The 16,643-nt window shown below is 40.3% G+C and overlaps 1 protein-coding gene across 2 annotated transcripts in view; it reads left to right on the top strand.

Annotated features, from left to right (window-relative positions):
• The window catches only part of LOC5568156 (E3 ubiquitin-protein ligase listerin), a 70,986-nt gene that overhangs the window by 19,403 nt on the left and 34,940 nt on the right, over positions 1 to 16,643 (top strand). For both annotated transcript variants that reach the window (XM_021843215.1, XM_021843214.1), the window contains 3 exons: positions 9,098 to 10,192; positions 10,254 to 10,523; positions 10,580 to 10,806. In XM_021843215.1, the coding sequence (XP_021698907.1) occupies positions 9,098 to 10,192; positions 10,254 to 10,523; positions 10,580 to 10,806 (1,592 nt within the window). The remainder of the gene's footprint in view (positions 1 to 9,097; positions 10,193 to 10,253; positions 10,524 to 10,579; positions 10,807 to 16,643) is intronic.

Here is a 16,643-nt window from a genome sequence, read left to right as displayed (position 1 = left end):
CCAAGCAGCCTGGGAATCACACCGCCCAACGTTCTTAAAACGATGTAAAACAACAACCAAGAAGTGGAACGATAGAGAAGATCGATATGAGCAACGCGTCTTGACTCGACTTAGAATCGGTCACACTAGGTTGACAAAAGAGCATTTGTATAACAAATTAGTTTCGAAAAATTGTGACGTTTGCCACACTGAACTTTCAGTCGAACATATAGTATCAAATTGCATAAAATACGACAATATCCGTGAAGAACTAGGTATCAATAGTGACTTAAAAATAGCATTAGGAAACAACAAGCATGAAGAAGTTAAGATACTGAAATTCTTCAAAAAATGTAAATTATATGATAAGTTGTAAACACAATATCTTCTAAAGAGGTGAATGAACCAGTTGGTTTAAAACCTCTATAAATAAAAAAAAAAAAAAAAACAACCGCAACACACGGAATCAGAGCCGGTCACGGTATCGTCGATGGGGGTGGCAATGGGTCTAGGGGGTGAGATTGGGTCAAAACGGAAAAATATGATTTATAAAATAATTAAGCTAATAACGCTGATATTACTAAAATTAATAATTTATATGTTAGGAAACATATTATTACACGTAATTCATCACAATATACATTTTTATAAATAGTAGTTTTTGGTCACTATAACAATAAACTTGTATGTTGAAACTAGATAAAATTTACAACATTAAATTTCTCCTGTGCAAAGTATCACGCATGTACTTCTACCTCTATCGTTATATTAGTAGAAGGTTGAAAGTCTTTTCATTACACTTCACACGTATTTTCCGAAATCTGTTTGATTTTTCCACAAAAATTTAATTTTTTTCGGTACGGTGTCTAAAACGTCAAAAATGGAGGTGAGATTGGGTCAAGTAAGAACGATAGTAAATGAAATTGCATGTCCACTTTTTTGACATTTTACGATGCCGGGTGTTCTCTTTTTTCATTAAGATGTGTTTATTCTTTCTAAATACATCTCTGAAACACCAAACAAGTCTACTTGAGTATTCCGTGCACTGAATAACAATGCAATGCATTTTAACAACTTCTCAAACCAGCAACTTTGTTTCGTGCGCAGTAACATCGTAAAATTTTATCAAATGGATTTTGTTTTGAAATTTAATAATTTATCAGTGTTTTCATGTTAAAGAAACATCTCATGGAAGTACAAATGAGTTCGATCGCTGGAATACTGGGATTATGACGTTAAATTCTGCCTGAAATGTATTGATCGTGGAGTGTCGCACCGAAGTTTAACTATTTGCGAAGGTTTAAAATAATCACTGTTTCAGTACACCTTTGGGGAAACTGAATAGGCTTTATGGGAATGACTTTGAAGACAATTTGAGGGAAAAAACAAGAAAACTTATGTAAACTTGACGATAAATGTTGGGTTTACTTATTTTTTCTCATAACTCTTCAATTTTTTTGGTTGATTCCTTCTTTTAAGTGGGTTTATCATACCTGTGAAACATCTTAGATATCTTTTCGTCTTGTTTGCACCGTATTTCATCAATATTTTTAAGCTGTGAATGGTTTTGCAATCATATTCTCAAAAACAAGTTATTTCAATTACAGTGACCCAAGGTCACCCCCTCTAAGGGGTGATATTGGGTCATTTTTCATTCACTTGTGGTACCGCCGTGAATTAATATTTTTCTTTAATTTTTTGTACAGTTGTTAATGTACCATCAAAGTACATACAAACCAAATTAGAAGTTTATCGGAGTTAAATTGCGAAAGTTATTCAATAAACAAATCGTACATATACCTTTTTGACCCATTCTCACCCCCAAGGACGGTAACGTTTACGCCTAGAAGTATGCAATGCCCTATACATGTTACGTAATTTATTCAATATTTTGTTCGATTCATACTCCATTATCAAAGTTATCCCAGAACAGAAAACCGACTTTCGATTATATGAAAAATTATATATCCATTCAAAATAAATCTTTTGGCAATCTATCAACTGCAATCGATAGCTTTGAAATTCTTTGAAACAGCATGAATAGATATTCAAGTTTTCTTCGAAAAAACTATCAAAGTTATCCCGTTTTACGGTACCACTAAAACTTCGATCAAATATCTGTTTTCATCCTCATGCTCGATAATAGCGTTGAACTATAAGCTTTCATATAGTTCATTTATTTTATTTATTTATTTGAAACACATTAACAGGCAAATTGTAGCCCCAATGATGTCTAAATTATATATAAAACAATCAAAAGACAAAAACTTAACAAAAGCACTAAACAGTAAAGAGATAAAACTTAAACTAAACTCTTCGTTCGTCAAAAAATGATAAAAACCTTCGGCGAAGCATCTCTCGGGTGGTATTGAAGTCGAACAATGATGCGACTTTATTGAACACTCGTTGCAATCCACCCAGTGCTCCGTGACGTCCGTAGTTTGTTCGAGTTAGAGCCAATCTCAGCATGACGCTGTTCCGAAGGGAGCGTGGACGGGCATTTAGATGGACTCACTCCAGGATTGTCCCACAGTCGATACGACCCAGTAAAACGTCTGCAATAGTTAAAGCGCTGATTGATCCCTCCTGTTCCGGAGGAGGTCCAAGTCTATCAATCGCATCGACTCTCATAGCTCGGCAAGTGGAATGGATGTCTCCAAGGAAGCTTACGGAGTGCGAATCGGAGAAATCGGCGTTGAACAGATTCGATTCTTTCTGCGCCATTATTATAAATAGGACTCCAAACAGCGGAACCATATTCCAACGTGGAATGCACGAGAGAACAATTCGGAGTCGGAGAAATTCTTGGCGATTTTAAAGATGAATCCCAAAGTTGTTGACGCTTTACTGACGGTATACGAGATATGCTGTTTATACGTTAACTGTGAAACAAGGAACACGCCCAAATCCTTGATGTGATTCACACGTTCAATTTTCGTGCCAAGCAAACTATAGTCGAACGTGATTGGTTGCTTTTTTTTTTCTGGAAAACGTGATGATGGGACACTTGATAGGGTTAACCACCATTCCATTCAGCGAGCACCAACTGGCGAAACGATCGAGTTGCTGTTGCAGGTATCCGTAAAAATATTTTCAGGTCGTCTGCATACGATAAGCGGGGGCCTTTGATAACGAGATGAGCATCGTTGAATTAAAGCAGAAAAATCAGTGGTGACTTCCTTGTGGTATACCGGATGTAGCGTGAAAGTGCATAACATTAGGGAAATATTGCATTCTTCACATATTTTATTTTATTATCACATTTTTCATTTATTTTTTATTTTAGCAATTTTTTATGCCGTTAAATTTAAATATATCCGATTTTAATTAAGGATCGTAATAATATAATATATTAGGTGAAAAAAATGATTAAGTCATGAACATCTCGAAATAATAATCAGACTGACGAATAGAAAATCCCTAGAATTGGCAACGTAAGTCTCATTACAAACGCTGGCAACTTAAGAAAGTGGTCAAGCCTTCAAGTGGCCTTTTTGTTTAAAAAAATATAAAACAATATTTTTTTCTCGACCAAACAAAGGATTTTCATTAAAGTTAAATTTCGCCGAATATTTTTGAGCTGCATTTTGTTATAATGCCAATCAAGTTTTGTTAATTTTTCCTGTAATACGAATTTTGTTTTTTATTGATTTAAATGTTTCTACGGTCACAATATTGCCCTCCAATTCAAGCACTGTCTACCTGTCATGTTCGATTAGTTCCAATCCGAATGGCTCCGATAGTTCTATCCGCCAGACTGTGAATAGAGTGACTGTAGAGGAGACAGTTGGCTTAGATTGCGAGCTCGCAAAAATCATGCCGAATCTGTCACCAATCGTCACCGAAAACCGGAACGGCAGAGTGTGAACATTCGGCCCAAAACTCAAATAAATGTAATAGAAATTTTGAGGGTTTTATAATGATCTCATATTTTAAACTGCTGGATGCTTCAATGCAGTTGGATGTTGCTAAACTGCTGTTGGAATCTTTTACATTAACGTCTTTTTTTCATAGTGATGGAAATGTGAAAGTGACTTTGACCTAGATCATCTTTATTTATCCGTTGTGCACAACCCAAGAATGAAAGAAATAAATCAAAGAAGACTAGAAAACAAGCTAACTCTTAGTAGGCTGTCGTCTCTCTCTCAGGTTTTGGCTGCCCTATTATATGGAGCCTGACCATTGTAAAATGGACATAAATTTCCAAAATCTCAATCGATTTCTATAATATTTGAACAGCATTCGAACAAACATGATATTTATAACATTGTCTTTGAATTTAGCTTGATTCTTTAAAATAAACTTTTGTCCCACTGTACTCTATGAATTTGGCACAATAATTAATTAACCCTTTCTTTCCCACAACTTCAACCAACTTTATTAAAAAAAATCATAAAATGTGCTCGAACAAACAATGTTGCAAATGGGAAAAATCTTTCGGAAACAGATTTTTTTTATTATTATTTATTTTTATTTAGGGGAACTTACGTATTCTCGGCGGTCTACCTCATTTAGCATAATGCAGTTTGGCATAGAGTCTTTTGACATACAGTCATTAGGCATAATAGTCGTTTGGCATAACATGAAAAGAAAGGAACTGCAGTGGTACAGTTCCCGGTCCCATAAGATGTGTAATTAAATCACATATGCCTTCATTTTTAGATGTCATGACATATCGTAGCTATAAGGCACAATTTTGTGAAAAATATACCATGATTTTTCAGATATCATAGCCCTGGTAGTAAGGTATGATGCAGTTACATAACAGGGTAGAGATTTATTGTATATTGTTTCTTGGCAAATGCAGATTAGCAGTACCTACACTCCTGTGCAAAACTTTGGGTTCACCCCCTAAAAAACATATAAAAGTGATCTGCCCACATCTCTGTGATTACACATCCTATTGAAACTCTCTATGACACATTTGAAAGGCAATGAGTTATTCTTACTTCGTATGTTTTTTTTCAAAAACATTGTTTGAATTTTGTATACTAAAATTTACTTGAAGTAGAGACATTTTTCAAAAAACACACTGGAAAATCATATTTAATTTCCTCAGTTTTGGATCGACCAACATTTTAAATCAAAGTGTCATTAGAATCGTAATCTTACACGGTGTATTTGTATAGTAACTTTATTACAAAAAAAATAAGTTAGTCTGAAATTTCGAACTAAAAATAATTAGACTTTGCTCTTTCATTTGCGACCAAAATAAAAAAAAAACGGGTGGAGTTTTTTATTTTGTGTGAAGTATTTTTGGATAAGTGCTTCGTGAAGCCCAAGCAGGACGGTTCGGTTTTGCGTCGTCGGATAGATTTTGCTCACGGTTTCGCGCGTGTTTTCGTCTCTGAAGAATTTTTTTTCTGTTTTGGAGCGTCTTGCTGGGTAGGTATTTGGGAAGGCACAAGCTAGACGGTTTGTTTTCGGGACGCCAAGAAGTTTTGCTGTCAGTGTCAGTTTTGTGTTCAGTCGAGGATGGATTACCAACTGGTGAGTTCGTTTCATGCTTGTGATAACACATATTTTCTTGAAAGCGTAACTTTTAAGTAATATTAAAACAAACTTTGAATGGTTTGTCACTATAAATATCGGCATTATGCTTTTTTCTTATACAATTTTAATATACACATATTTTTCTCTTTTTGACATTATTAAAAATTATCTTTGGAATAGGGTTCTAAAGCCCTGTCTCAATTTTAGTACCAAACGCTTAAGTTTAGGGCAGAAACACATGTTTACTCAATTTTTAAATGATTTTCATTGGTTTAACTACAAAAAACATTTTTTTTATGATTTTTGAGATTTTGTCACACCCTTTCGGTTTAAACTCAAATGTTGGGTATATTTTGTTTTCCGTGTCCCTTCCGAAATGTCAGATAGGAACAACCCCAGTGTTAAAACTATATGCCCTGTGGCATTTTTGTCGAAAAAGTGAATGTCAAACAAGATCACAAGTGTCAAGGTTCATATTTGTAACCATTTTTAAAATTGAAGTTTAAAAATGTTATAGCCGTTATTTGAGCTGGAAAACTTGCTAAAGTTGTTGCAATAACATGCTCTTTCGTATTATTAAATAAAAACAAGAATTCATTAAACATTTTAGGACCCAATTGTTCGACATTGTGAATGTTGACGTATTTTTTAAACTTATTTCATATCGAGACAAAATGCACAGTAATATATGTAATTTTCAAACAAACTATGTATAGTTCGTCACTACAAGTGTCGGCATTATTCCTGTTTCATATAATTTAAAATATGTACATGTAATTTTCAGTTTTCGTCATTAATAAAAACATCTTTTGAATTGATCGACATTATAGATGTTGACGTATTTTTTAAAGCTTCTTCCAAAAACTTCTCGAGACAAAAATACAAAACTAGCTTTAAATATATGTCGTATATTTCCCCTTTGTCCATGGATCGCATCATCGACCAGAGGTGACTTCCAGATTTTTTCCTCCCTCACTAATAAACACCCTTCCAGTGGTGATTGTGGAGATGCAGAGGTATTCTCGGTCTCTAGAAGCAACAATCATTACACCCTAACATTCCTTCCACATCCCAACTGACTGTAAGGACTTGGCCGGTGCCGTTATTGATCAATAATATTAGATCTGCTAAAATTGCACTTCGAGAGTAAGCGGAAACGCCCACCCTTTATTCATTTGGATCGTAGTGCAATTCTTACCAGTTCCGATCAATCACGGAGTAGCAACCATTGACATGTACAAACAGTCTATGCTATGCTATGCTATTTTTCATACTAAAACCCATGAAAAGTCCTTTTTTCGATGCATTTCAGCCCATACAAAATTTATGGACAAAATTGCACCGATAGTATATTTTAAAACCTTCCGATTATGTAAATATAGAGCAAATACTGATCTCTAGCGAAAAAAAAATCCGATGTACATTCAATTTTTATAATCGCCTGGTCTGGTAGCTACTTTTGATCCAACACCTGAACATATCAACTGATGAAACTGAGTATGAATGGTATGAAGTTATTACCTATATCCTTTCGGGACAAACCAGCACAATTGTGCTGTTCGGTAACCAGTCCGCGGCTACAAAGCAAAGCCATGCTGAAGGTGTCTGGGTTCGATTCTCGGTCGGTCCAGGATCTTTTCGTAATGGAAATTTCCTTGACTTCCCTGGGCATAGAGTATCATCGTACCTGCCACACGATATACGAATAACGGATTTCACGCCAACTCGACACGCGATTGGCCGCACCCCTTCAGAATTCAATGAAACTTTCTGGGTGTGAAGACTATGTGAAATTAAGATACTTTGCATACTTTGTTGTTTCAAAATCGATCTAGACTAACATTTGGAAAGGGTCAGTTTTTTACTTGTTTTATAACTCGAAAACGGTAAAACCTACAAATTTAAAAAAAAATATTGAAAAAATAAAAAAAACATTTTCTACACTGAAAATAACATGGTTCAAATCTTTAAAGTCGATTTAAAAAAACGACCATTTCAGATTTTGACCATCCTTAAGCAAAATGTTTCGTAATTAAATTTTCTGAAAGTCGTTCATACTTTGCAAATTGGGCATATTTTAGGGAAAAAAGTTTTTCTAACATCGATTTTTTTAAGTCCAAAATGATTTTTTTGTTTTATATTTCTTCATTTCGCTTTAAATAGTCTAGTTTGATTATATTTCCATGTGATAAATGAGTTTTAATCACAAAATAGATTATATTTGTTTTATTGGGAGTAGTTAAAAGAAATAAAACGGAATTAGACAGAGTTTTTTAAACAAGTTCAAAAGCGTCTATTGATGATGTCTTATAAAGAGGCGTACATGATTGCAATGTATGGACGACTTTTTGAAAATTTAATTACGAAACTTTTTGCTTAAGGATGGTCAAAATCTGAAATGACCGTTTTTTTAAATCGACCTTAAATTTTTTTTTGTTTTATTTAGTTTTATTTTTTTTTTGTTTTATTTAGAAGGCACTCCGTGCTCGTGGCCACTACTGTGCCGGAATCAGTTTATCTGTTTCTACTATACCGATACAGATCTATTTTTATCTAATCTATATTTACATCTGCTTTCACTCTCTTCTACTCTTTTACTCTCACACCGAGCAGGTAGGAGAGAGCTCTGCTGTTCAGTTCAGTCCAATCGATTTCCATAAGCCATTAGTCCTTTGCTCTTGCGGTGGTTCATTTTGCCGTGTTCCTAAGTCGTTTGAGGCTAGCTGCCTACGAAGAGGGTCAGTTTGTCTCAGTCACCATCTGATACTGACGGAGGCTGGATGTGCTCCCCAAAGCACGGTCATCCGTGCGGCGTCTTCTGGTGGCTGGACGGGTTTTTTTTTGTGGAGGGGCTGGGAATTGAACCCATGACCTTCCGCTTATGAAGCGAAAGCGTAACCTCAAGGCTGCGGACCTCCCTAACTTTAAAGATTTGAACCATGTTATTTTCAGTGTTGAAAATGTTTTTTTTACTTATTTTTTCAATATTTCTTATTTTTTTTATTTTTTTTTTTCTAAAAATTCAGAAAATTTCACGACAGTCCCCCATACAACACTTATTTGTAGGTCTTACCGTATTCGAGTTATACGGGTTTATAAAAAAAAGTAAAAAAATCTTTGACCCTTTCCAAATGTTAGTCTAGATCGATTTTGAAAAAAACAAAGTATGTAAAGTATCTTAGTTTCACATAGTCTTCACACCCAGAAAGTTTCATTGAATTCTGAAGGGGTGCTGCCAATCCCTTTGTCGAGTTGGCGTGAAATCCGTCGAATGCGAAAATGGCAACTTAGGCAAAGAAAGGTCTGAGTTAATAACTGTGGGAGTGCCCATATTCATATAACACTAAGCTGAGAAGCGAACCCTGTTCCAGTGAGGAGGAAATGCCAAAAAAAAGAGAAGTAGAAGTATGAATGGTGTGATGTTATTAGGTACATCGAAATGCATTATTTTATTATGGCTGTTGCCAATGACCACGCTCAACCCCTCGTTAAAAGACTAACGTTTGCCTTTCAAACAGAAATTACCTGTCTAGCAGGTGTTGATGTATGCTCATGCAATCAGAACTAATATTGATCCCATTTATCAAAGTTTACTCACCTTTGCTTCATATTTTTTTCCATACAGATTGCCAACAAAACCGTACAGCAATGGTTGATACTGCGAGCCTTGAGTCATCCCCTCTGCCAGGATCGGAACATCACGGAATTCCTCACCCAGTCGGAGGTGAGTCAAAACCTGATCCAATGTGCTCGGGCAGTCACGCAAGGCGACACCAAGGAGAATATGATTTTGCTGCACAAGTGTTTCCTTATATCGGATAGCGGTGATGTGCTAATCGATCCGGCCACCTGTGCAAAGATTGTTGAAACGATTGCCACTCCGCTGAAGAATGATGGGGAAATTGAGCTGAAGGACACGTGTGCCAGCTTTTTGGCGCAAATCATGCCCGTCGTTTGCGGAGACTGTCGGCAGGGGGAGCTGCAGAGACGAATGTTTGCAATGCTGTTCGATTTCAGTGCCGAAAATAGCGTGAGCGATTATTTGTCTGAGGACACGTTGTGGGAGGTCACGACGGCGTGGCAAGATGCACTGTCCAGCGAGGATTTGACGCTCGATCAGGAACTGATCGAACAGTGTGCTGAAATTGTGAACAAGGAATTGAAAATTTTTTCCGACACGGAAGGCTTTAATTTGGAGCGATTTGAGAAGCTAGCAGAAGTTTGTACAAAGCTGATGATGTGTTCGACAGAATCGAACAAAAGGGATGAGCCAGAGCGTTGCAAACAAATTGACGTGATATTCAACAGTATGACGGAGAAAGAATCCAGCGAACATCGATTATCAAAGGATCTTTTGGAGAAGTTAGCAATCTATGTGGAGTTGCTAAATGGGGGATTGATGGCAAAAACGGGCGAGTATTGTTCGGATTTATCTACCGATGCATTTACTAAAAATCTGCGATATTTGTTGATACGAGAGCTGTTTTGTCTAAATGTGGTGTTTAAGTTGAGTTGCAATCCCAAAGCAAGCCCAGCTGGTACCAACGAAAGTAGAATGGATCACGACTGCGATCAGGATAATGAGTATGATGACGATGACGCACATATGGACGATGAGGAAAATTTGATACACCGCTGGTCGGAATTGATGTACGAAAAAGTTCTATCTGTGATATATGCGGTTGCGATTGGTGACACACTTCTGTACAGCACCAATGATGTAAGGACACGATCACTTTATGCTTCTATGCGATATGAATAATCATGAGTTTTCATTGTAGCTTGACAACACTGTGGAAACACTCATCATAAGCCTTCAAGAACGTTTGGCGATGATGATGAAACTTGTAAAACCTGCTACGTTGGACACACTTAAGCAACGGCTGTTCCGTCTGGCTAACGATTCGGGTTTGCTCTGGGCCAAATCAGTCGCCTCCCTGTTGGAGTCAAATCAGTACTCCGATGCCGAAAGTGGAGCAGTCCTTTTGTACGAAGATGCTTCAACAGTTGCCAACAGTGATGACTTAATCACCTATATCAATATTCTACAGGTAATATGGTAATATTATAGTTGACTTCAATGACATTATTACTTTTGATTCTTTAGGTTCTATCACGGAAAATGGCTCCCAAATGCTTGCCCATTAGACCAAACTTGTTCGAGAACTACTTTGACATTTTGGTAAAGCTGGCTGCTACACGTAGTCTCATCGAAAACCATTTCACTTCCAACTACAATGAAGTCGGCGACAGAAAGATAATCGGAAACACGCTGATTGTTTTGCACGAAATCATTAGCAAGCATAATTCAGCAAGGTGTTTGCTGTACAATTGGTGAGTTGTGAACATTTATAATTCTGTATCAAGCTTTGCTGCAAGATACTTTCCGCAAAAAATAAAACTAATACAGTATCGTAAGTATACCAAATGCATACTACAGCGTATTTCCGGGATTTTGATCGTAGGGAGCCGGATCCTATTTTTGGCACTTTTGATCCACTTCGGCAGTGGGGTTTTTTGAATGCTCAGTAGTCACGTGTGGCCACAATATGCATCGTATTAAGGTGCTATTTAATTTCGGACGATTCGGCAAAAAATCATGCCAGTGTGAATGAAATGCCCAAATAGCTCTGCATCTTACCTACCTTACATTTCTTTTTCTTCTGCAATTTCACAAAAATACTGTGTTATGACTCATTACGCAACTCAAAACGGTTGTGTAATGAAAAAGCGTTTAATGATGGTAATTACGCAACTGAAATCATTTTTCAGCCATTATTGCATAATAGAGCGAAATATTGTTAACCTGTCAACTATAACTCCGTAACAAGTTGGCGGCGTGCAATCTTGTTTTAATATTTTCTGTAGAAAAAAGATGCGGAAAATAATTTTCTGTACCACTTCTAAGTTGTCCCCTCTGACAGTTTTAAACTGCAATAAAAAAAGTTTTAGAAATAATTTGACATAGACCTAAAAATAACTAAATTGAAACACTGTCAATTTTCTAATCACGTGGAGCAAGTGAAAAGTTTCTCATTAGAAATTGAATTTGTGTTTTCTCTATAGGTAGCTATAAGTATAAAAGGTTTGCAATTATCATAAAACAACAGAACGTGCTGATAATTCAAGAAACACCATACTCAAAGCGTTAAATGCTATTATCATGGCCAAATCATGGAACTTCTCTAAAAAAAGGTTGCCAAATAATACGATATTAATATGTTTACTTCGGAAAGCCGATTAAAAGGAAGATGTTGATTGAAAAGTTCCAATATAAGAGAACGCATGGAAATCTCGTGGAATGTCTATGTGAAGCTAGTTCAAAACATAAAAAATGGGGTATAGGTGTATCCACATAAAAAAGTTTCTAAATACTTTATTGAAGGATTTCGTTTGATTTCTCTTGAAGAGTTATTCGACGTCATATCCGATTTTCTTAAAAACAAATAATGAGCGGTGGAAATTCTAGAGATCAGAAATGCAATTGCTGTCCCATGATGTAAGAACTAACATTGTAAATGTTGCAATTATAATGTTGTCGAATCATTTCAACAAACATAACTGAACAGAAGAAAATTCAAGTAACAAGAATAAAATTTTCTTTGTTTACATATTACTTATGTTATTGTTCATTGGGACGCTTTAACAAATGTTAAAGGTAATGGAAATTGTGAATGTAACTGTTAGTTTTTGAATTTATTGGTCAAAACGTGGGGGGCAAGTGAAAAGTAAGGAGAGGTTTTTCAAAAAAAATTTCTGTACTTTTATCTTCAATTTTACATAAAAATCAATTTCAGTATACTGCTTATATTTGGTGAGAGTCAAGCCAAAAAATATACACGACCTTATTTGTTTTAATTTAGGGTCTCTATAATTTGAAGAATCCCAACTATGCGAAATCCATTACCCACTTGCCCCACGGTACCTTATCCAATCTACGAAATGCTTCATTACCACTCAACGCAGCACAAAAACACGTTTTCATATTGCTAGCTACTCTTTAAAATAAAGAAGTTGATGATGATTTGGTTCTACCATCTATTGTAGCAACTACCGTAAATCTGAACATTACATATACTTCGCAATTGGATTAAATGGACATATTAGTATAAAATGTGCAAAAAAGTTACTCGTCTTCTCGGTGAGAATCGAAGTCACGACTCCCTGTTCACGAGATAGGGCGCGTTATACCTACACCACGAGAGGGCTCATGGACGCCGTGTACGGAAGGAGTCATGTGATGTGTGAATATATTTTGCCATCCTTTTCCTATCGTTTCTATCCCGCGCGTGTGGAGACTTTTCTTCCACGCCCCACCTTTATGCACGATCACGCCACGCAAGGCTCTGTGCAGAGGAAAGAAGTGTGAAAAAGTACAGTCTTCAAGAAAGTTTTGACAGCAACCAACGTGTTGAAAGCAAATTTAAAACTCTCTTGTTAATTTAGTTGAATACATAATAGTTAAGTAAAAATCCAGTGTTCAAGTTCCTTTCCCAGTAACCCAGTCCTAGTTCCGAAGATGTGTCCCCCCCCAAAAGAGCCGTAAAGTGAATCGGCTATAAGACGAAGCGTCCAGCGAGGGATCCTTACCCTCTAGCTTCGGTCGTCCTCCCGGAAAAGTGTTACAGTCCACTTTGCTCGTTCGCCCAGACGGAACATTGGTCCTTCGAGCCGGATCCGTGATCCGGTAGTGATTTAGTGTGTGTGATTCTCCTTGGACTGAGTTACTGATGAAAAGAGAGACAGACTCTGAAAAAGTTAAATTGACGAAAAAAGACCCGTTCGGGAACGCAACACGGCGACACAAGTGAAGAAGAAGAAAGAGAAAATCAGGATCGTTTGGCTTGCGCAAAGGAATCACTGATCCGGAAGATCAGTGTCCTGAGCCGTCAGCGTTCCAAGGCAGCCGATAAAATAAAGCGGATCGGAGGAATTCTGATCGACGACGATGCAGACGTGTCCGTACCGAAGCTGAAGGTGTATGCTAGAAACGTGGATGCAATCTACAGTGTGTTTAACGATTTCTACATCCAACTTGCTGTAGCCGTGTAGTTCCGGCGTATAGAATAGAACTACGGACGACCTGTTCCGGTGGTAAGAGTCCACCAAACGGGGTAACCCCAATTCAAGGTGTGATGCGAAAAACCGTGCTGAGGAATGAATGGTCGAAGGGGTGAAAAAGATGTTCGGCCGTTAACGGAGCCTGTGGGGCACCTGGGCACCCCTCACAGTATTTTGTCCCTTACCGCGTTAATGCAGGGCTCTGGCGTGGTGGACCTCTTTTCCCGTGCTACTCGTGGGATCCAATCATGAATACAAACTTAAACCAAAATCAAAATAATAGTAGTAGTGCAGGTAGTAGCAGTAGTAGGGAAGCGAACCCCTTCGCAAGAAGTGGGTTAGCTAGGTCTCCGTTGAGGAGAGCGGAAGCAGGAGGAGGCAGCAGTGCACGTAGTGCCAGTGCTGGAAACCATATTTCATCCCCGGCTAACGCATCGGGTGAGGCTATGGATGGAGCGTGGTTGATGAGGGCCATCAATAAAAGTAGAGATGGGCTCTCTGCGATGGAAGTGGCTGCACAGCAGCTCGACTCCATAATTGACTTTGCGTCCTCGAAGTCTAACATCAGCAAGGACCTCAAGCAGGCCCTGTTCAGACTTCGTAAGTCGATGTTCGCGGCCAAGCAGAACCATGCTGAACCCATGGCGACTGTGGCTGCGGCAGAACCCGTGAAATTGAAGGTGCCGAAGTCTACCCAGACGGAGCCCTTCGTCTTCGCGGGTAGCCCCAAAAGTGCGGAAGCGAATGCTTACAACAAGCAATCGCAGAAGCGCGCGAGGCAGCCGTCAGGGGAGGAGCTACCCGGCGGCGCTCGCAAGGCCAGGCGAATATTAACCCCGAAAACCGGCAGAAGTGCCGGAAAATCGGACCCCAGCCAGGCGTCCCGGAAAGCCGAGAAGGGTGGGCCCGAAAAGGCTGGCCCCTCACGGAGTGATGGGAACAGGGGGTTGCGACCTTTGAGAGGTCCTCAATCACCACAGGTTAGGGCGGATCAGGGGGGGGACGCCCCCTGGACAACCGTAGTGAGAAAGAAGAAGAAGGAGAAGCAGGAAGTTCAGGAGCGCAGGGATACCAGGCCTAAGAAAAGTAGGAGGGTAGGTGCCAAGCGCGAAAAGGGTGATGCGATCCTCATCAAGACGGAAGAGTCCAAGTACTCGGAAGTCCTGAAGGCGATGCGCAGTGACGCGAAGCTCGCAGATCTTGGAGCCGACGTACGCAGTGTCAGACGCACTCGTACAGGTGAAATGATTCTCGAGCTTAAGCGCGACAAGGAGCGCAAGGGCGCCGCCTACAAAAGTTTGGCGGAAGAGGTCCTTGGCGAGGGTGTCGAAGTGAGGGCTCTGACGCAGTCAGTGACTCTGAAGGTGATGAACCTTGACGAGATCACCAACGCAGAAGAGCTCGTCACAGCACTGCGGCAACAGTGCGAGATTCAGGTGCCCACCGCTGCCGTTCAGCTACGGAAAGGTCCGGCAGGTACTCAGGTGGCCTTAGTACACCTACCTGTGGCGGACGCAAATAAGTCCGCTAAGGTAGGCAAGATCAAGGTTGGTTGGTCAGTATGCTCACTGAACATACATGAGCAACCGGTGATCTGCTTTAGGTGTAGGGAACCAGGACACAAGTCCTGGGGCTGTAAAGGCCCTGATAGGACCAAGTTGTGTAGGCGTTGTGGTGAGGAAGGTCATAAGGCACTAGGCTGCAAGAACCCTCCCAAGTGCTTGATTTGTTCCGGCAAGTCCGTGAACAACAATCATCCAACGGGAGGCTCAAGGTGCCCGACCTTCAAACGAGCCATTAACGAAAAGTCACAGTGCAGGTAACGCAGCTGAACCTGAACCACTGTGACGCAGCTCAGCAACTGCTGTACCAGGCAGTTGCTGAGTGGGGGACGGACATCGCCATCATATCGGACCCATACCGAGTACCCGCCGGCAACGGCAACTGGGTCGTGGATGGATCCGGAAAAATGGCGGCGATATGGACGACGGGTAAATACCCCGTCCAGGAGTTGGTGTCTACTACCTACGAGGGCTTCGTGATCGCCAAGGTAAACGGGGTCCTCTTTTGTAGCTGCTATGCGCCTCCGAGTTGGTCGACCGAGCGGTTCACGCAGATGCTGGACTGCATGACGACCGTGTTGACAGGGCGAAGGCCAGTAGTAATAGCGGGTGACTTCAATGCCTGGGCAGTGGAATGGGGAAGCCGCATCACGAACCAGCAAGGTCAAATCCTGCTAGAGGCACTGGCCGTGCTAGATGTCGATCTGGCTAATGTTGGTACCAAAAGTACCTTCAGCCGAAACGGAGCGGAGTCGATTATCGACGTTACTTTTTGTAGTCCTGGCCTAACGAGTAGTTCGAACTGGAGGGTAGACAATGCCTACACTCACAGCGACCACCTGGCGGTTCGCTACAGTATCGACTACAACAACAGCAGGCAGCGCGTAGAGGAAGCGGCTAGGTCACGGCCAAGCCCTCGTAGGTGGAAGACATCGTACTTCAATGACGAAGTACTTAGGGAGGCGCTCCGTCGTGAGCGTAACCTACTCGGCCTAAGCGGGGACGAACTGGTAGCGGTGCTTTCGCGTGCGTGCGATGCGACCATGCCTAGGAAAGTCCACCCTAGAAATGGGAGACCACCGACGTACTGGTGGACTCAAGCAATTGCGAACCTGCGCCGTGCCTGCCTACGGGCCAGGAGGCGGATGCAGCGAGCACGTACCGAGCAGGAGCGTGAAGAACGACGGGTGGTGTTCACCGCTGCCAAAGTCGCGCTGAAGTCCGAGATAAGGGCAAGCAAAAAGGCCTGCTTTGAGAGACTCTGTCAGAGTGCCAACGTGAACCCGTGGGGTGATGCCTACAGGATCGTTATGGCGAAGACAAGAGGTGCAATTGCTCCTACGGAGCAATCTCCACAGATGCTGGAGGGGATCATCGAGGGGCTCTTTCCGCGCCACAACCCTAGCCCATGGCCTCCTTTTGTAGGACAGCCGGGGATTGGGGCTGGCGATGATGATAGAGTAACCGATGAGGAACTTGTAGGGATTGCAAAATCCCTAAGCATGGGGAAGGCACCAGGTCCGGACGGAGTTCCAAACCTGGCCCTCA

This window comes from Aedes aegypti, chromosome 2, assembly GCF_002204515.2.
Source record: "Aedes aegypti strain LVP_AGWG chromosome 2, AaegL5.0 Primary Assembly, whole genome shotgun sequence".
Classification (NCBI taxonomy): Eukaryota; Metazoa; Arthropoda; class Insecta; order Diptera; family Culicidae; genus Aedes; species Aedes aegypti.
The sequence above is the reverse complement of the archived record's forward strand: the minus strand, read 5'-3'. Positions and strand labels throughout refer to the sequence as shown.